General features: G+C 37.8%; 1 protein-coding gene across 1 annotated transcript; it reads right to left on the bottom strand.

Moving 5' to 3' along the window:
• Positions 1–8,219: 8,219 nt before the first annotated feature.
• Positions 8,220–20,156, bottom strand: ythdf1 (YTH N(6)-methyladenosine RNA binding protein 1). Its single transcript, XM_041799104.1, has 6 exons — positions 19,787–20,156; positions 19,358–19,385; positions 15,266–15,360; positions 13,552–15,174; positions 10,313–10,357; positions 8,220–9,253 (listed from the first exon to the last, which is right to left on the bottom strand). Exons 1-6 carry the CDS (start codon positions 19,814–19,816, stop codon positions 9,239–9,241), a joined length of 1,836 nt encoding a protein of 611 aa, XP_041655038.1. The 5' UTR covers positions 19,817–20,156; the 3' UTR covers positions 8,220–9,238.
• Between the last annotated feature and the right edge of the window lie 780 nt (positions 20,157–20,936).

Genomic DNA, 20,936 nt, shown 5'->3' with positions numbered 1-20,936 from the left:
ACACTACAAACATACCATTACCACTGTGAATCGCAGTGGTGGCAGCATCATGCTGTGGAGATGCTTCTCAGTAGAAAATCCTGGAAGACAGAGAGGTTTATATATATATATATATGTATATATAAATATATTTGTTTTTTGTCAAAAAAGCCACATTATCTTGACCATTTTAAAATTAATGAAAGGGTAAAACATCCAAGGAATGCTTTTGAAGACACAGTAGTTTCATTTTAAAAGAAGCTCAGGTATGTGATGCTGTAGTTATGTAAAAATATTTATAAGACCAAGAACTATATTTTTAAAACGTATTTTTGACTTTGGTGTTTTGAAAGTCACACTTTAATAAATGTATGAGTGGTTTAAATGTATTGGATGTTTATTAAATGCCTTTTTTTGTTCAATTAGACTCTATTGCTTAAACATCTTTTCTCATTTTATTCTTTTACCTTCTATTCACTGTTTCTTTTCTTCTGTCTATAGTTTGTAAATATGTTGATTAGTCACCATATAATCAACATTTATGTTTACCTATACTACCAAACACAACAGCAGTTGCTTTGCAGAAAGAGTCAACATTTCTGAGGACTTAATGTCAGAAATGACATTTCAAGAGTCCATGCTTCCATTTATAATACTTAAATAAACGATCATGGCGCAGAAGCATATGTTTCTGATGCACCATAAAAAGTATAATAAGGCGCCCCCTTGTGGTTAAGACTGAGGAGGGGCACCTTTCAATGTGTCAGTAATTTTTTTCTCTGTAGTCGTTTTGTGAGGTAAAAAGGAAAAACTGAAAATAAACTGATATAAAATCTACTTATTGAATACAAAATACATAATAAAAAAGACAAATATTAATTTACTAATGTCTTGATATGCAGGGTTCCTTTAAGTAAAGATATTGGTGAAAGTGGTTCTAAAATATGTTTTTAAAAATTCCAAATGGCTTCCAATGGCCAGCTTGCATATAAAATGTAACATTTGAAAAAAGTTTTTGGCTTGATTTTGTTAAGGTATGATTCTTGTTATTGCTACAACTGTTTTAAAATCCATAAACATATTTTGATTAGTAGTTATTGTGCCCCAGAGTTATGTCCCACAATATGCCTGTAACTCTTGCCATCTACAATTGCAAAGCTGTATGCAAAGATGAACTTTTAAAGGAATGAATGTACTGTGGCAAAATGGAAAACTGTTCTGTGGTCAGATGAATCAAAATCTAAAATTCTTTTCGGAAATCAGGGGTGCTGTGCCCTGCAGACTAAAGAGGAGAGCGACCATCCAGCTTCTTATCAGTGCACAGTTCAAAAGCCTGCATCTCTGATGGTATGGGGTTACATTAGTGCCTATGGTGTAGACAGCTTACACATCTGGAAAGGCATGATCAATGCTGAAAGGTTTTAGAGCAACATATGCTGCCATCCAGACACATCTCTTTAAGGAAAGGCCTTGCATATGTCAGCAAGATAATAAAAAAAAACACATGCTGCATCCATCACAACAGTATGGCTTCACAGTAAATAGTCTGAGTGCTGAACTGGCCTGCTGGAGTCTAGACCTTTCACCAAACAGAAAACATTTGCCACATTATAAACCAAAACCCAGCAAAGAAGACTCAAGACTGTTGAGCAGCTACAATCCTACATCAGACAAGAATGGGACAACATTCCTCTCTCAAAACTCCAATAACTGGTCTCCTCACTTCACAGATGTTTACAGACTGTTGTTAAAAGAAGAGGGGATGCTGGCAGATATAAACATGGCCTTGTCCCAATTTTTGAGGTAAGTTGCTGCCTTTTAATTAAGAAATGAGTTAATATTTTTCATAAAATGTTAAAATGTCTCAGTTCAGCATGTGACATTACTTATGTTGTACTTTGAATAAAACATGGGATAAAGAGATTTGAAAAGGATTGCATTTTGGATTTTTTAAGATTTATTTTTGGCTTTTTTGTGCGTTTATTTATATAGAGGAGGACAGTGGATAGACTCAGACAGTTTTGAAAGGGCCACAGACTGGATTCAAACCCAGACCACCTGTGTACATGAGGCATGCCTTAAGCACTAGGCCATCTGCACTGCTGCATTTGTTTTTTTTTTTACATTTTACACAGTGTCCCAACTTTTTTGATATTTGTGTTGAAGTTTAAATAATGTGCATGATGTAGTCTTCAGAAATAAATACTTAAAGGAAAATGTCTGAATTTTGAAATGCTGGCCTAGATTTCCAAATTTACTTTAAAAATTTTATCAGATTTTTTAAAAATTCAATTTGAATGTGACTCACATTTACAGAGAAAGGATTTCTCAAACAACACTTTAACATGCCTGTGTTTCAGGTACCTGAGTTTTAGAAACAGGGTTGCACCGAGCAAAGCAAACAACACATTTAAAATCCAATAAAAATACTGTCTTTTGGTGCCAGAGCTGAACACATGAGGGTTTACTACCTGTACCTTTTGAAATAAATATCAGAAATTGAGGAATAAATGGTCAATTTTTCAAAAGTTGTAATGGCTAAATTGTCCTCTAGTTCTGCAGTGACCCAGTTAGCATTAACAAACAAATCCTACTATTAAAATACAAGTGTTATTTAACAGGCAGAATGAGGCTCTTCATGCTCTGTTGTTAGCATCGTCATGTTTCAGCACCACGGTCAGCGCTTCTCCCAGCTGAGAGTGTTCATTTATTTCTGTCGTCAGGGTGTGAAAACGCCACAAAGATACATCAAATCACATTAATCTGTTCTGCTTTAATGGGGGGAGCACTCAGCCTTTTTTTAAAGCGAATAATGCACACACGTCATGACGTTTTTGGCTCCAGCCTATGAGGAGCGAGGATGAGAGACGCACGCAAATCAGCACGGGAAGCTTTGATGTGGAAAAATGTCTCATATGCAAAAGAGAAAAGAGGTAAATCGGCTTTCGAGTGTTTTATCTTCGGGTTATGATTAGACTGACACACGGTTTTATTCATCGTGGCTTCAGACCCTGAATGGACGTCTCTACGGGGCCTGTCCGCCTCTTTCCACCGATGATGTGAGGCTGTGGACGGTATTGTTTGGCCTCCTTTAGCTCCATGTTCATCTCCTCAGTGTTCTAACGCAGGATGTTTCCAGTGGAGGAGTCTGAGCTGATGATGAGGCTGCAGGATGAAGGCACGCAGATTAACGGAGCTGGACCTCAGGAGCTGGACGATTATTTATGGCGTTACTAAAGGCTTCTAGAGGTGATTATTAAAAAAGACAAGAGGATGAAAATGTTATGATTCAGGCTGAGTTAGCATGTTTATTACGATTCATTTATGTTAGGATTCTCGTTTAATTGATGTAACAAATCCCATCAGAGGCGTCGTTTAACAACATCGAAATGCGTTATGGCGTCCAGGCCATTATGTCGTTTATGTATTTCTTGTGTGATTTTTTTTTTTTAATTTAATGCCTTCAAAGCTTCAACTTTCCCCATCAGACAGCAGGATTCTCGCTCCTCGTGTTCACGGCGGACCTTGATTTATTAGCCATACAATTAAGGCACGCGGTGAATGCCAAGAGAGGAATCACCACCACAAACACGTCCTGCATCAGTGATGAAGATGGAGATTTAAAACATCTGCAGAAAGAGAGAGAGAGAGAGAGAGGGAACACCTGGCTGTGCACGCAGGAACAAAGAGTGCCTGCATGTTTCTGACCAGTAATGACCAATTCTTTATTCTGTTGTTTTTCTTACAGATTTGATGATGTTTACATGAACATTACTATAAAGTCAGGGGCAAACTTGGTGTTACCTGACTGGATGTTTGAATAGCTTTACTACTTTTTAATTCTGGAATTTGTATTTTGAGTGGTAAAACATACTGATTTAAAGCTGCAGTCTACTCAGAAATAAGTTAATGGGACTCATCGATGTCCAAAGTATAAGGATTTAGTCTTAAGTATGGACTGATCAAAAGTCAACACAAAGAGAATTTGAAGACAAAACTCTTAAGCATTGTAAAAGACTGATAACTGTGTCATAATTATGTGTTATCATATGCAAAAATGTCATAAAATTTTATTTCCATCTCTTGAAATGAATCACTTTGCTTTTTTCATATTAGTTTTTAGGAAAGTGTAATAATTGTGCTGAAAATGTTTGTAAAAAAATTCAAGAAAATAAGATGAATTAATTTGTCTTTTCTTTCACATATATAAAAAGAAACTGCATTTTAACAGGATTTTAGACTTTCAAATAGGAAGAATTGATTTAACACACTAAACATTATAAAGCAGATTACTCAGATTATTGTAATCTGAGTAATCTGCCTTAAAAAATAACACCAGAAATATTCATATTCCTGCTTCTCAAATAAATGTTTTTTAGAATTTTGTAATGATTTAAAGGCAAAAAAGACACAAATTCAGATATAATTGGTTCTATAGTGAATCTGTGGGTTAATTTTGGTCTAATTTCATAATTTATAAGCAAAATAACCCACAGATCTTCATAAAATGGCTTATTTATTAATGCGTTTAATTATTTCAAATGTATCAAATTAAATTGGGTTTCAATTCATTTTTGATGTTTTTAGTAGTTGATCAGACAATAAGAAAATCTTAAGCTAAATCACAAAACATTATAAGACTTATAATGTATTATTTTGGTCATTTGATTAACATGCACAAAAAATGCCAGATATTTCCATATTTCTGATTCTCAACTGAATCAATTTGAGGGTTTTCATTCATATGCAGTACTGAGAGAGCTTATAGACATGTTTGGGCCAAAAATGAGGTTGAAATAAGGTGTAATGGTCAGTACTGAGGGCACCATTGGGTGTAAATAGGGATTGACACAACTCCAGTTGTGCTCTAGATGTCCTTGCACATCACCAGGAGCATGGGAAAATAATCGGTTGGAAAAAAAAAAGTCCACACCTTTATGGCACAGTAAGGTGTGGATGTGGCAAGTAAGCATGGTACTGTCCGTGAGGGTAGTAGGGTTTCCACGAGCTCCTGGTCATACTGTGGATGTCCCAAGGGCCCTGAAAATCATTGGCAGTCTGGAGGTATATCACCAAGGGTGAAAAGGCCCGGGCATAAGAGATGCTGTCAAGCTTGACCTTGGCTGCCAAGCATAGTTTATTCCAAAACATACTGAAATTACTGAAGCCTGAAGAGTAAATGCATTCATACAGCTTCTATCACTTTCAGTCACCTGAGCACTGGGGAAAGAGCTGGTTACTTCTCCCTGTCTCCTTGAGCAGAGGTAGGTTTCAAGTCTCCTGACAAACAGCTAACCTACCCATAGCAGCTACCAATGCATTTAGGCATCTGCTGAAATTCAAACAGAGCATCAGAATGCAGGAAAAGGGATTAAAGTCATGATTGTTGGTGCCAGACGGCCTGGTTGGAGTATGTCACTGAAAATCTACAGGCATTTTCACACCCAACGATATTTAGAGTGTACAGAGAATGGTAAAAAGAAAAACCATCCAGTGAGCAGCAGTTCTCTGGACCAAAATGCTTTTTTTGGCAGATTTCAGAGGATTGGTTTAAACTGGTAGAAAGATAACAATAACTCAGATTACCACTCATAACAGCAGAAGTGTGCAGAAGAGCATCTCTGAATGTAGAACACCTAGGCTACAGCAGAAGAGTCAGCTATGAACAGAAAACAGGGACAGGCTCATTAAACTGGACAGCAAAGGATTGGAGAAATGTTGCCTGGTCTGATGAGTCTAGATTTCTGCTGCAACATTCAAATTTTTGGTCACATGAAAACCTGCCAGACCAGCAACAACCAGGGGATGTCATCTCGACTATGCCCACAGGCCTAAATGCATCAGTTACTACCATATGATTGGCTGATTGTGATCATTAGCAGTTGAAAAGGTGTACCTAATGATATGGCCGGTGATTGCATGGCCCTTGTCGATATTCCACTTTAAAGGGAACTGGGATTATTAAGATTATATCCAGGTTTTTTACTCACTATCTAAATTGAATCGTCTTACATAAAGGACAGATTGTAAATCCTATAAATAAATACTTTACCACATTCACCACATTAAAGAAACACACCCAAACAATGTTTACAGATAAGTATATCTTTAATAATGAACATGATTAAATCTAAGAATGTGATGGTGACCTCTGATACAATGGATATTTAATTCAGGGGTGACTTAAAACTTTTTTTGCATAAATTTTCTATATTCCAATACCAGTAATATAACTCTGATTGCTCCACAATCATACTCCCTCTCTTTTCTTTCACTCCTGCATACACACAATACAGCAAGCAATTATTTAGAAAAAAAAAGTCACAAACATATACCATATAGGCTAGTCTCTGGGTTTTTCATACACTTGACGATAAATCAGTTAAGTATAATAATGCTACAGTTAAACATTTTGAGGCGATCTCAGTTAGAAATGCCGGTACATTAAAGCTTACATTGTCTGAGGATGATGTGGACAAGGTTATAGCAATGAAAATGATGAGAATGCCAAGATTATAATTGTGTTAATAAAGGACAAAAACAAACAAAAAGAAAACAAAATGGCAAGCCTGGCTAGAGTTAAAAGCAATTCATGCTACATTTCCTCCAGAATTTCATTAACAGAGACCTCTGTCAACATAAGAGTTACTGAAACAGGGAAAAAGATCATTTTTGTTAATAAAAAACACAATGTATGTAAGACCTGCAAATGGAGTAAATGCCCACAAATGTAGTACAAATCTGCCTTTCTTTACATATTAATCCAACAAATGTGCTAGGTTTCTTACAACTGTACAGCACAAATTTCCCACAAATGCAATCTATTTATATTTGCAGGGACTGGTTTTGTTTGTGGGAATAATTTCCCACACATGTAATATGAACTTAAAAACGGAATTCTGTGGTCACTGTTGTTTGATGTAGCTGTTTTTTTTATACTGCCGATGGTTTCAAGTCAGTTTAAGATCAAGTCACATCAAAAATGGCACTTTTGTTGTTCGCCATGAAACAGGAAGTAGGTTTTCAGTCTTAAAATACTAGTCATGAATCTTAGCAGAGTGGATATAAATGTGTCAAAGAGAAATTATTTTACAATAACTTTAAATCCCGGTCCACTTAAACTTTGTTTCTAGTCTCACAGTAAACTAGAACAGTACCTTCTTTTAATAGGACCCAGCCTGTGAGTTTTGTTCATGTCTAAAGAAAGTGTGTTTGTCAGGTTTCTACCCCTCTGAGGGCTTAATTCAAGAAGAAACCTTGGGTTTTACAGAATTTTCCAAAATTCATATCAATCATCTCCTTTTCTCATTCAAAAATTTTGTGCAAAGATTCATGGCTCCACCAGTATGAAAGACTCTGGGGGATACGGTCATGGTGATTTTTGTTCGCCATGAAGCAGGAAGTAGTTTAAAACACTGGTAGAGTAGTAGGTAGAATCTTAACACAAAACTTTTTAGTCATAAAGTGAGGTGATTGGTAACAATTTTAGAAACATCATTTCTTTTTGCACATGAACTAAACTTACAGGTCAAAGCTGTGCTGGCTGGACAAAGTCTGATGTCTAGCCCTGTTAAAGTAAGTTACTGTGTCCGAGACTAATAAAAGACTAATAAAAGTTTTGAGTAGACAGGGATTATAAGTTATTTTAAAATAATAAAACTAGCTGGGGGAACAATGTCTGTCTTTCAAGTTTTTTTCTAATAAACTGACTTGAACCCATTGGAAATTATAAAAAGGATAAAATAAACAATGACGATAACATTCATTTTTCATGTTGATATTACATTTGTGGGAAATTCTACAATTTTTGAGTGCTGGAGATTTTTACCCTCACACAAATGTATCACAAACAAATGTAAAAGTTATTACATTTGTAGGAAGTTTGTAATCTCTGGTAGTTTGTACACTTAATGTTTAAGACACAGTAACTTTCTTTAACAGGGTGAGAAACTTTAGTCAGCCAGCACAGCCTTTCCCGGTAAGTTTTGTTCATGTGCAAAAGAAGTTATGTTTTCAAAAAAGTTATCAATCTTCTTCCATTATCACTGAAAAGTTCTGTGCTAAGACTTATAGCTCTACCAGTGTTTTCAAAATATTTCCTCTTTAATGGCGAACAATGACTCGCAATGGCTACATTTTTTGATGTGACTTGAACCCACTGGCAGCCATAAAAAGTCTACAAATGACAATGACCATAGCATCCATTTTTTATGTTGAAATTACATTTGTGGTAAATTATATTTTTGAGAGCAGGAGATTTTCACCCTCCCACAGACATAACACAAACAAATGTAAAAGTTATTGTATTTATTGGAAATTTGCAGTAGGCAAGTGGAAAAATAGCAGATTTGTTTTACGTTTGTTTGTGTGCAGGTATTAAGTTTGCAGGTGTTACAACATATATCTTGGATTTTTCCTTTGAATAAGAAAGAGAGGGACCACCTTTCAGAGCGTTTAAACTTCCTGAATCTCTATCGCTGACATTTTAGACATACAAAAATGGAAAAAAAATGAAATTTTCATTAACACTAGTGCTGAAAAGAAATGTTAAGGCTCCACCTCTGGAGAGACATTTTCTCCATCTATGTTTAAATCATTTGTAAGCCAGGTAATAAACTATTTCAACTGATTTTCTAACATTTACGCTCTCTAACATCACGATTATGTCTATGCAAACAAACTTTCAGTGTACACATTCCTCCACCAAAGAAAAGACACCCCTCAACATTGAACTTAAAAAACAAAAAGGGGCATTATAGAAGCTCTTTTCTCCTCTGATAATGTAAAATACAACTGGCCACACACAGATAGCAGACATTTGTCAATACAGTGTTGTTCACTCGTTAAGATTAACCAATACAAGCACTTAACATTTCTCCAACACACAAACCACAAAGTGAACAGTCACTGAATATCAGCAGCATGTTGTCAAGAAATTTTTCAAAAACAGACGTGCAGATATTTGTTACTTATATTTAGTCAAGAATGCAAGTTCCAGGGGTAGCAATAAAGATTTATAAGGCTAAAAAATACAGAAAAAAAAACAAGAAAATATATATTATTGAAGCAATTCAACCGGTGGAACGAGCTTCATCCCTGCACGCATCTTAAAACAAAGGGGAACCAGGAGCAACGTGGGTCAAAAGTTTGTCATGGGCCAAAGTCAACAAAATTAAATAGAAAAAAATATTAGTTTTCAATTTCTTCATGTCCTTGTGTTTTCCTTTAAATCTAAATACCACGGACAGCCATCTTCTGTTTACTTCTGACGATCCTGAAAAAGATGAAGGATAGAGTAAAAATTAGCATTCATCAAACTGTCATTTTCTACAAATATACTTTTAAAACAGTGGATTAAGATGGCAGATGAATAAATTTTAAATTTATTGACTGTAATTATATCTCTTTATTTTGAGGATTATTTTGATGATTTGCAGCAATTTAAAAACAAAAACAAGTGTGAAAAAGCTTTTACATACACTCCTGCCCACTTCATTAGGTACACTTTTCACCCTCTCATTAACACAAATATCTAATCAGCCAATCATATGGCTGCAACAGATGCATTAAGGCATGTAAACATGGTCAAAACGATATGCTGAAGAGAGGGGGTATGAAGTGATTTTGAACATGGCATGACTGTTGGTGGTCTGGCGGACTCTGTTGTTATTTATGCCTAATTCAGACCCTACTGTTCAGAAATGGAGACTCATCAGGTCAGACAACTTTTTTCAGTCCTCTATAGTCCAGTTTTGGTGAGCCCATGTGAATTATAACCTGTCAGGAGAGGAAACCAGCATGTCCTTTGGTAGTGTAGTCTATCAGCTTCAAGGTTTGATGTACTTTTATACCTCAGTTGTAATGAAGTGTTCTTTAAATTATTGTTGCCGTTCTATCAGTTCAAATTAGTCTGGTCATTCCCTTCTGACCTCTGCCATAGCCAAGGTATTTGTGCCCAAATAACTGCCACTCACTGGATATTTTCTCTTTTTCTCACCACTCTCTGTAAACCAGTTGTGAGTGGAAATCTCAGTAGATCAACAGATTGTGAAATACTCAGGCCAGCCAGTCCGTCACCAACCATGGCACATTAAAAGTCACTTTAACATTTCTTCACTGTTCTGAAGCTCGGTTCGAACTTCAGCAGATCGTCTTGACCACATATACATGCCTAAATTCAGTGGTTGCAGCCATGTGATTGGCTGATTAGATATTTCTTTTATTTAATAAGCTGCTGAACTAGTATACCTAATCAAGTGTTCTGCAAGTGCATGCATTTTTTTACATGTCATGTAAAGAGAGAAACAGAGAGGAATAAGGCTGCAGACTTTACCTGATCCATTCGAGATCGGCTCTGTATTGAGGCAGGTTCATAGCTCTGTTAAAAAAGGCAGAGCCTTATGTAAAAGTCACGTTACAAACATATATAACACATTTATAAATCCACAATACTTACATATTTTATCAGCAATTTTAATGGCAATTTTAATCAGTATTTAATTAAATAAAAGTGGAAACAATGAAAATAAAATAAAAGACTGTGCAGCTGTCTTTATACACCTTACAGCTTTAGAGTAGACCTTTTGGATGAGCAGATAAGCCTGCTCTACACCAATTACATCATTTTTTAAAATTTGGCACCAATAATCAAAATTATATTATTATAGCACAAGTTAAAAGTCTGGATTTAGCACAATGAACGTGAAAAAATAACCAGAAATGATTTCTCACTCTGCATGTGTACATTTACCTGTTGGACAGAAGCCTGAGTCTAATGTACAGAGGCTTACAACATTCTGATGCAGTCAAAAGAAGCTCGAGCTAGCAATCAGCTGATCTCAGCTGAATTGAGGCCAATAAGGTGATTAAAAACCCTTTTTGGATTTATTTTTAATGAAAGATGGACATGATTAGGTATTGTGTAAAACATGAAGAACAGCTGATAAGGATGATCAACCTTTCCATAATTTTGTCTAATTGCACACTTTTGATATTTGTCCATTTTTTGCATTTAATGTTGCTGAATATTTAACCATGTTGTGTAAATCACATACTTATCTGGTTTAGTGCAGGCCTACTACCAACAGTAAGTGAAACATGAATCAAAGATTATACGTCAAATAGGCCTATATGCGTATTTCTACAGGTAGTAACAGTGGTCACTGTGCTACATGCAGGACACAATAGTCCTGTCTCTCAAATTTTTGGCAACGCAGTCTAACAAGGCGATGGAACCCCCTCTGCCTAGCTGTGCATTCAGTATTCTTTAAATGGTTTAATTATGACATATGGTGGGCGACAATCCCACAATTCTGCTGTGGCAATGTTCACATAAATTTCACAAACACAAATTTTACTCTGTGTGTTATGATGTACTGTGTTTGATTATTTGAATTGGGATTGAAATAAAGAAGCTTGTCTAAATATATATCAGTTAAAGCCAGTGAAGCCCTGATCCTTGGATGGTTCTAAAGATTATCCTGACAGATTTCTCTGCTCTGATAGTAAATATCAAACATGATCAATATTTACAATCAGAAATAATATTGTGTGTGAGCACTGCAGACAGCCGAGCAGGCATGACCAGGATTGTCACATGGAATGACAGCCAATCAGGAAGAAAGCTGACCAAAGGAAGATGCACAACAAACACAGCCGTGGCGACCAGGGATGCAGGATATGATCGGCATGATATCTGTATTAGCAGATATTTGTTTAAAAAGTTATTTATCTGTATTAGCATATAATGTGAAAATTTCTGCCAATAATTACAACCAATACTCTGGCAACAAAAATCTTCCTCTACCAACTGTAAATATTGGCCATATGAACCAATAAGTCAGTAGAGTTTTAGGCTGGATCAACAGACCGACGTCAGCTGAGGTCTTTTTCTTTATTTATCATCATTCCTTGCACTTTAAAAGTATGTTTGAAGGACTTAAATTTGTTAATTTGTTCATTCCTCAAACTTTAAATTGTGTGTTTTAACGACTTAAGTTTCAAGTCTGATCTACATTTAAATATCAGTATCGATAGCAGCTAAAACTGATTAGTAAATAGCAGCATATCAGCAGATTTCAATAAAATGCATACCTAATGGTAATGATAGTAGACAAGAAGCATCATGTTAAATGGATTTCAGAAATAGAGAACTAACTTGCCTGCAACGACAGGAGTGTTCACACAATTTGTCCTACAAAATATAGAATGAAACTGACAAAGAGGGGAGCTGAACCAAAAATGCAACTGTAATGAAGGGGGGAGCTAACAACTAGCCACATTTAGCTTGTTTAGTAGTATCTGACTGTGCAAGATGCTGAGATTGAGAGTAAAGACTCTGATTGTTGGTGAATAAATTTGTTAGTGCAGTGCTTCCCAAAGTGTGGGCCCTAGAGGTACTGCAGGGGGTTGGTGAGAGGTTATTTACTAAAACTAAAAAGCATTTTTATCGTGAAAAATAAATCACATTTTAAATAACCATGAAATATTTAATTATGTGTTATTTTTCAAGTCTTAGAAGTAACAAAACACAGCCAGAAGTTTTAACTCATGTCAGCTTTTTTATCATTTATTTTGCCTGATGTATGGAACCGGTGTCATGGTTGAACTAGTTTTGGATTAACTAGTGACAGTTCTCTAACTGTTTCACTATGCCAGCAGTTTTCAATCTTTTTTGCTGAAGGCACACTTGACATTAAGCCAAAATCTCAAGGCACATCGTCTTCATACCTCTGCAAAACAGCCTTTTTAAAGGTTGTTAGAGTAGCTTCAGTCGTTCAGTAGTTTTAGTGATCCTGTATGATTGTACAATTTTGCAAGGCAAACCTAGACTTGCCCCAAATGGGCATTTGAGAACCACTGCACTATGCCACTAGGAGTTTATCAGTGTCTTTGGAGACATTAACACTACTAGGACAGAGTTTGCTGTGGTACAAAATAGTTTACAGAGATAAATACTGCTAAAAGAAAATATATATTCAAGTGTCTTTGCAGATGCCTGATCAAATGACCCCAAAAATGCTTTCAGAGTACTATTAATGTATCTGAAAGCATTCACACTTAAGTTCTCTGAAACAAAATATGATAAAAGGTAAATATTTGAGTCTCATTGTTGCATCTATAAGGGTTTTTTTAGTGGACCTCAGAAGATTTCCCAGTCTCAAAGTGGGGCGGTGTATACTGAAGATTAGAAAAAGCATCGCTAGTGAGTGCTGTGCTGTTCGTCTCACTCCACACCACGCACTATAACTATAATAATAAACTAGATCAATCTTTTATTATATTTCATGTTATATGTCGGTTCTCTCACATAAAAATAAACTCTTATATATTAAAAAATCTTTCAGAAAGTGCCAGGCAAACACACTGATGGACAGCACAACATCCTCTAAGGGTAAATCATCTAACATTAAAAGCAACTGTTCCAGAAATATTTTATCTTTGAGTACTTTTTGTCAAGGATGTTTGCCTTTTTTTCAATAAAAAAGCAAAACATTTACATTGATCTCTTTCAAACAGCCCCTCCATGTCTCCTTTTATTAAAAATGTCATATTAGGTCAAAATGAGGTTACCTTTTTGACCACCTCCTCCTCCTCTTGCTTCTTCTCGTAGTGGGAGAAGTCGTCAAAGATGGAGGTGGTGTGTTTGTACTGGGCGATGATCTTGAGCACCTGCTTAGCCTTTTCCAGAGGAACCTCTTGAGTGTCACGTGAGTTGGTGACTGGCTTGTTGTCATTGTTCTCCAGGCGGATGTGGCGCAGTTGACTATTTGGCACGTCCTTAACAAACAACCAGTTCACGTCAAACTTGCCCTTCCACTTGTCCTGCGCCCAAACACCCGCGCTGGTGCCGTAGTCCACCGGCGAGCGCATTTCAGCCACGCCGCAGAAATGGCCACTGCCGTTGACACTGAACAACAAGTAGACGGGACCTTTAGCGTTCATAGCTCTGAAGGCCGAGTCCAAGCGTTTGTTGCCGTGCTCCGTGCTGCACCAGATGGAATACTTGATGGAGCGGTGGATGTCGTCCTCGGAGTAGCTCTTGATGATGAACACGCGGCCGTTTTTCAGGTTCCAGTCGAACTCCTTGGGGTTGTAGCTGTGAGCCGCTCGCAGCTTCTCCAGCACCGGGTGGGACTCTGATCCCAGCTCTGAAGAAACACCCCCGCCCCCTCCGTTACCAACACCACCGCCGTTAGAGGACCCACTGCTGTCTAAACTTCCACCACCGTAGCACAAGTTGCGATTGCGAGGGGCTACCCAGCGGGTCTGAGGTGTGGGGGCGGAGTTATGGTTCTGGTAGGACTGAGGAGGAGGAGGGGGAGGACCCTGCATGGTCATCTGCTGCACCAGAGACTGAGCAGACTGTATGGACTGCTGCAGGGGGGGTATGAGGCTGGCAGCGTGGGAGTGGATCTGAGGCTGGTGCTGGTGGTGGTGATGGGGAGGCAGAGGGGGGGCCATTTTGTTAACAGTCCCTTTATTATCCCACGTGTCAATGTCCATGCTGTGTTTGATGGCGGGTGGAGGCAGAGCTCCTCCAGCTATGGGCGTTCCAGGTTTGTTCTTGGTCTTTTGTTGCTGCATCTTGGCAGGTTTACTAGCGATAGCAGCCCATGATGTGGGTTTCGGAGGGGGCATTCCTATTGGTGTTCCACCGTTGCCCGTAGCAACAGCTGCAGCCACACCGCCACCAATCACAGAACCTGCACTCTTCACACCAGAGCCACTTCCTGCCACATCCCCTCCTATTTTTAGGCCCAACATGCCTTGCTCCAGGCTGTTCATACCTGGAGCCTTGCTCAGGGTGTCGCTATGGAAACCAGTCTGGCCATCGGGGACCAGGGTGCCTCCTAGTGAGCTAGGTGGGTAACTGTAACTCCCCCCGTAGGCTGAGCTCTGAGTCTGCTGGCCCTGAGAGCCGCTGGTGCCCCAGGCGGAGAAGGCCGGGTTCTCTGGGAAAAAGTTGAACCTGTGAGGGTAGATGCTGCTGCTGAGGCCGCCTGGCTGCCCAAACACTGTGTCGTGCATGAAGTGGTGGTCTCCATTGCTGAGGGGGGCATAGGGGGTCAGGTAGGGGATAGGGGGGTCACCTCCTGTAGACCAAGGAGCCTCACTGAGGGGGTAAGGAAATCCAATGGAGGGGGCGTAGTAGCTGGACAGGTAAGGGTCTGTCATAGACTGATAGCTGTTATTCTATAAAAGAATCACATCCATATGTTAGGGGTACGTGACGACAGAATGATTCATAGAAAATAAAAACTATAACATAATAAAGGTTTTATACCTGGTTTGACTGGCCGGTAAGATAAGGCTCAAAGTCATTGTCATGGACTGTATCCTTCTGGTGGAGGGAGCCGTTCTGCACAGAAACTGGGAAGGCTGAAATAAAACCAGTGATATCTGCTCTTTACATACTTCAAGGTTCTTATGAAAAAGTCAAGCAGAAATGTAGACAGAGGGTAATCTTTCAATATCAGATGAATGCTGATTAAATATGTAGAATTTTGAAGGAAAAGTACAAATTCTCATGCATGGCTAGAACTTGGCTGCAAGTGCCGCATTTTTTATTTTATTTATTTTTTTGTCACTGTTTACATGAGGGGTCACTAAATGTTAGAGGTAGTGTTGGTTTCATGCCCAGTGGTAAAAACCCTTTTGGTTTAAGTTTCATAAAGCTTTAAAACCAGTATTAAAATAGACTTGTGGAGAAGAGAACTCAATGTTAAAATTACAGATGATAGTTGGAATGATGCTTGAAAAAGTGCTCAAACATCGATTATCTGTAACGGAGTAAAGGCAAATCAACTCATGATCCTACACAGAGCCCACATCTGTCCCTCCCTACGCCATAAATGCAGCTCTAATTTATCTCCACTCTGCCCAAAGTGTAAAAAAGATACTTGTAGTCTTGCACATTGCCTGTAATATTGTAGAAAAGTACAGATGATGGGGCAGGAAATTAGTAAGATTCTATCTGTTAATAGTGACGTTCAATCTTTATTTTTGGTACTTGGTGTGTCTGATTTATTTATGACTGACAAATTTAAGAAGAAACTTTACAAAATTTAACTTTCTATGAAAGAAACTGAATCCTCTCAAACTGGGTTACAGATAAAGTTCTGTCTAAGATACAATAGAAAAGAATAACGCATGACAATGTCTCTTTGGACTATTTCACATGTAGGGTACAAGGGAAAGATGAAGTTTGTCCTAGAATATGGCAACCCTTTCCATCATGTATTAGTGTGAATATTTCTACTATTCTCACAAGAACATCTGAAAGCTATACCTTAAAAAGTCTACTCTACGCCTGATATAACCTGTATGGTTATTATTAGTGTTGTTTGTTTTATAGTCCCCTTTGCCCTAAAGGTGCAGTGTGTAAAACTGGGAATATTATCCACATCTAACAGTCAAATTATAGACTGCTCACTTCTAGTGGTAACTGGCGATCAGTGGTATCAAGAATAAATGTGTATCTTTTATTTGGTCCCTTCTGTGGGACTGGAGAAACATGAAAGATGCAAAAATCCTAGAGTGCGCAGTCCATTGAGGAGACCCTCCTTATGTATGAATGAAAGATTTATTGTAGGTTACTAAAAAATGAGTAATTATACATATATCCAGGACATTAAACACTAATTTTGATAGGGCTTCTTATAAATATTATTTTTCTTTTTCCACCAAGTTTGTCCTGCTGAATGCTTCTAAACTGACTATTACACACGTCACCTTTAAAGACAATGTAAAGAATACTATGTACATAAAGACATGTACTTTTATGTATGTATGATGTGAACCCTGAGCCTACTTCCTGTATATGAATATGCAAGTCAGTTGTTTTTTTGCTTGTTATATTTGTTCCTTTTTCTGTCTTTTGAAAGTCTAACATTAGATAAACATATAGTTAAAACCACATTATTTTTATGAAATATAGATTTTCAAAAAAGGAGCAGTGATAAATACTGGTTTGGCATATTGACTGCTGGTTGTTTTCCTGAACCCCCCACGATACAGAGGTGGGTTGATACTGTAAATTATATTTGCATTATGGAAAAGATCACCTTTCGTTTGTGTCTACAGAAAGATGTTTTGTTTAACTTCGGGCCATCTGGATTAAATATGTCTAACCCATTCAGACAGATTTTGTGGAGGTGACCATCCAAGGACATGTGGTGCTATCTAATCTCTTGAACTACACTGTTGTTGTAATTCTGATGGATTTTTCCTCCTCCTGAGTCTTGATCATGTATGCACACTTCCCTCTCCCCATTATACATAGTTCTTTATAAGGGTTGACTGATTATTGGACAATTATTGAGGCTGATACGGGCACTTTTTTTTTTACTGATACCCAATAAAATCAGTTAATAAAAAATCGGCTACTTTGATTCCACTGCAAAGCGTGTCATTTGCTCTGGCTTTATCACTCCCCACAGTTTCACCAAACATCTTGTATACAACCCAGTCTGATTTGCCAGATTAACATGAGTACTAGCCAATAAACACTTATGCCTGGATGCCAGTAAACATTCAGTATCACTTCCTGGTTTTCTGCTGCTACTGTGCTGGCCTGTGCCATTTCTTACGCAGTCAGACTTTGGGCTAAACTGTCAACTTTCCTTACATTTTTTTAAGTAAAAACTGAGAAAATTCAGCTACTTTTCCATCTATACAGTGTGTATTGATGCCTGCTTTCCAGAATTTAAAATGATTAATAAAAAGAAAAAAAACCCTTCCAAATATTTTTGATGCAGTCATTTACAGAGTCTTGAATATTTGCTAATTACAGATTATAACAGAATTATCAAAGACTTTTACAATTTTTAGACTTCAGTTACATTAATGCAAACACATCAACAAAATTATTTAAACAAGCACTTTCTGCGCTAAAACTTAAGTCAGAAAATTAAAACAGAAGTTCACATGTGATCAACATGATCATAATCAGAGGTGTATCATGATCAAAAACTAAAGCCAAATTTTCCTTGCTGTGTTAGAGCTGCTGGCCCTTTAAATGTGAGAGACATTTTCAGAAGAAAATCCATCTGACAAATCTGTTTATGTAATAAAGCATACAGATATATAATACATGTGTGGATATTGTAGGGGTTTCTTTGTTAACATAAGAGCCACAACACAAAAGAGCTACATTAAGTCTTATGTGTAGACTGTTAATAAGGAGGAGATACAGCTGTTAAGATTTTGGATTCATTGGTATTTTCCTAGGGTTGCACCGATATGACACTTTCCTAGACCAAGTACATACACAAGTCCTTAAATTTGGGTACCTATTGATACAGGGTAGAAATATGGGCTCTTAATAATACCATAACTGTTCTTATAATCAGTTTGAAAGTTCATTTTCTTTAATCAGATATTCTTCACCCCCCTTGACAACAAATTAATGCATATTTTTATTCTCTTCAACTAATGTCATCCTAAGTTATGCTCATACATCACCAAACCATAGATATGGCTCTGACTTTTATTACCTACCTACAGTACAGTCAGAAAGTATTCAGACCCCCTTCACTTTTTTCAATTTGTTATGTTGTAGCCTGATGCTACAGTTAAATGTATTTTTATTCTCATCGACCTACACTCGGTACTCCATCATAACAAAGTGACAACAGAATTTTAGATTTTATGCAAATTTATTTTCTATAAAAAAAACTGTTTCACTTTCACATGGAGTTTTCTGCAACCCTTCTGCACTGAGGAGAGGCTTCAGTCTAGCCACTCTGCTACAAGTCCAGCTCAGTGGAGGTTGTCATTCTGGAACTCTGTCCCATTTCCAAACAGGATCTCTGGGGCCAAGTCAGAGTCCCCATCGGGTCTTTGATCACCTCTCTTACTTACACTTTCTGAATGCGCCGTACTCCCCTAATGACAGGCTATAATCATGTTTTAATATAATACAGAGTACCAAATCTGCAGTGTTTTATGAGTACAAGTACTTGTACTTAGACCTGGTACTGGCACCGATACTCAATGCCGATATCATATCTGTGGTTCCCTTTAATTTAAGATGAAAATCCAATCAGTTATTTTAGAAATTGACTGTATAAAAAAAGTACAGAAGCTTTCAAAACACCTCAGACAAGTGGTCCTATTTCGAACAAAGTCAGTACTGAAAGGTTATCAATGTGTTTGTGTACCTCAGACACTGTACAGGGAGTTTGGCTACAATTTATGGTAATTTCAAACAAGAAGATACCCAACAACGAGTGGCTGAGCTTATTTTTGTTGCTGTGGTATCTGTATTGATTGTTTTTTATGAGCAACTTTGGAAATCTGGTACAGTGATAACCCTACAAGGAGCTAACCAGATTTATGTGTAACATCTGGAGATTCATGAGGCATGTTCTCTTACCTTTGCTTGCATCTTGTCCTTTCGATGTCTTAGTGTTCATATCAATAGGATGGATGCATGTGAAAGAGGAAAAAATGACATCTTGTATGGGTCTTCAATGTTTTCAAAGCATCACACATTATCGTAGCTGCACATTAACAAACTATGACGATGTCCTCTAATAACCTTACAGACACATCACGTACAGTAAAAATTTGCTGGCAGGTATGTTAGGCAAACATCCCCTGTCATGTGCCTACTGGTAGCAGTGGTCCAGGCCTTTGGTTACCAGCATGGACCAGTTTTCGAGCTAACATCCCCTCAGTGGGCTAACTAGCTGACTAGCTGCTGATGGAGGCATCGTCGTCAGAGGAGGATGCATACACAGCACAGCTTTCCTCTTTACGGGAGTAAAAACACCCGAGCTGAGCGTCTCCTCTCGCTGCTTACCTGAGGGTCAATGCTAGCGGCAGACATCATTCATCCAGCAGGTGTTGTGTTAGTCTGAAGCCCTGACGAGACGTACAGTGTGTGATGAGCAGCACTAACTCCGCTGTGTGTAGACAGACAGGCTAATAGCTGGAGAAGCTGTTCCTCTTCTCCGCGTTACTTTGCTAACAGTTAAACACAGTTAGCAGCGGCCGTTAGCCGGGCTCTCTGCTCGGTGCGGACAGTTTGCTCGTCGTGGCCTTGCTGCCGCTCCGCACTGCCCTGTCGACATTAATCCAGCGGGGCTTCAATCCGCTCCGACCCCCTGTCCGTTAAATTAAAATCCAACCAGCCTCGGTGGCCCTGCTCATTTGCCCCAATGGCAGCTTCATCCGGGTTCTACGGGGCGGAAATGACGTTCGTGACGTAAGCGACGCACTCACTGCTACCTAGCAGCGGCTGATTGGTACACTCAGTTTAATTCGTGTATTTCAGGGTTGAAAACACAACTGTATCTCTTCAAAAGCGTAAAAAATAAGCAGAACATAGACTATGAATCTTTAGAAGCACTATATTTGTAAATTATGAAGACATTTAAAGCTAAAACAAATTCCTGTCATATAAGTAAACGTTAGAAAATAAAGAACTCTGGAACACCATGAAAAGATATAAACTATTGTAGATGTGGTTTATTCAGTTGAATTAAACACATTACACAGTGTAGGCCATCATAGTTTTTCTCGACTAAAATTAATAATTTATACATTTAAAAAAAAAACAGAAAATGTACTACATCTTGACATCAAACTTTGTCACATTTTGAGCGCTTGATATCTAGTGATCTGTCTCATTTACACGTGTATACAAACTCACTCACACAGAGGTAGATATACAGAATGTAAGGCCTAGAGAAAATGTGTTATATACAGGTGCATCTTAAAAATATTAGAATATCATGGGAAAGTTCGCTTTTTCCTGTGATGTACATCAGAAATTAAATTTTCCATATATTCTGCATTAATCTTATAGAAATGAAATATTCCATGACTTTTTTTGTTTTAATCTTGATTATTACATCTTACAGCTCATGAAAATCCAAAATCCACTATCTTGAAATATTAGAATATCATGGAAAAGTCAAATTTTCAGAGGATTCCTGAGCCTTCATTCT

Source organism: Cheilinus undulatus, linkage group 11, assembly GCF_018320785.1.
Source record: "Cheilinus undulatus linkage group 11, ASM1832078v1, whole genome shotgun sequence".
NCBI classification, from domain to species: domain Eukaryota; kingdom Metazoa; phylum Chordata; class Actinopteri; order Labriformes; family Labridae; genus Cheilinus; species Cheilinus undulatus.
The sequence above is the reverse complement of the archived record's forward strand: the minus strand, read 5'-3'. Positions and strand labels throughout refer to the sequence as shown.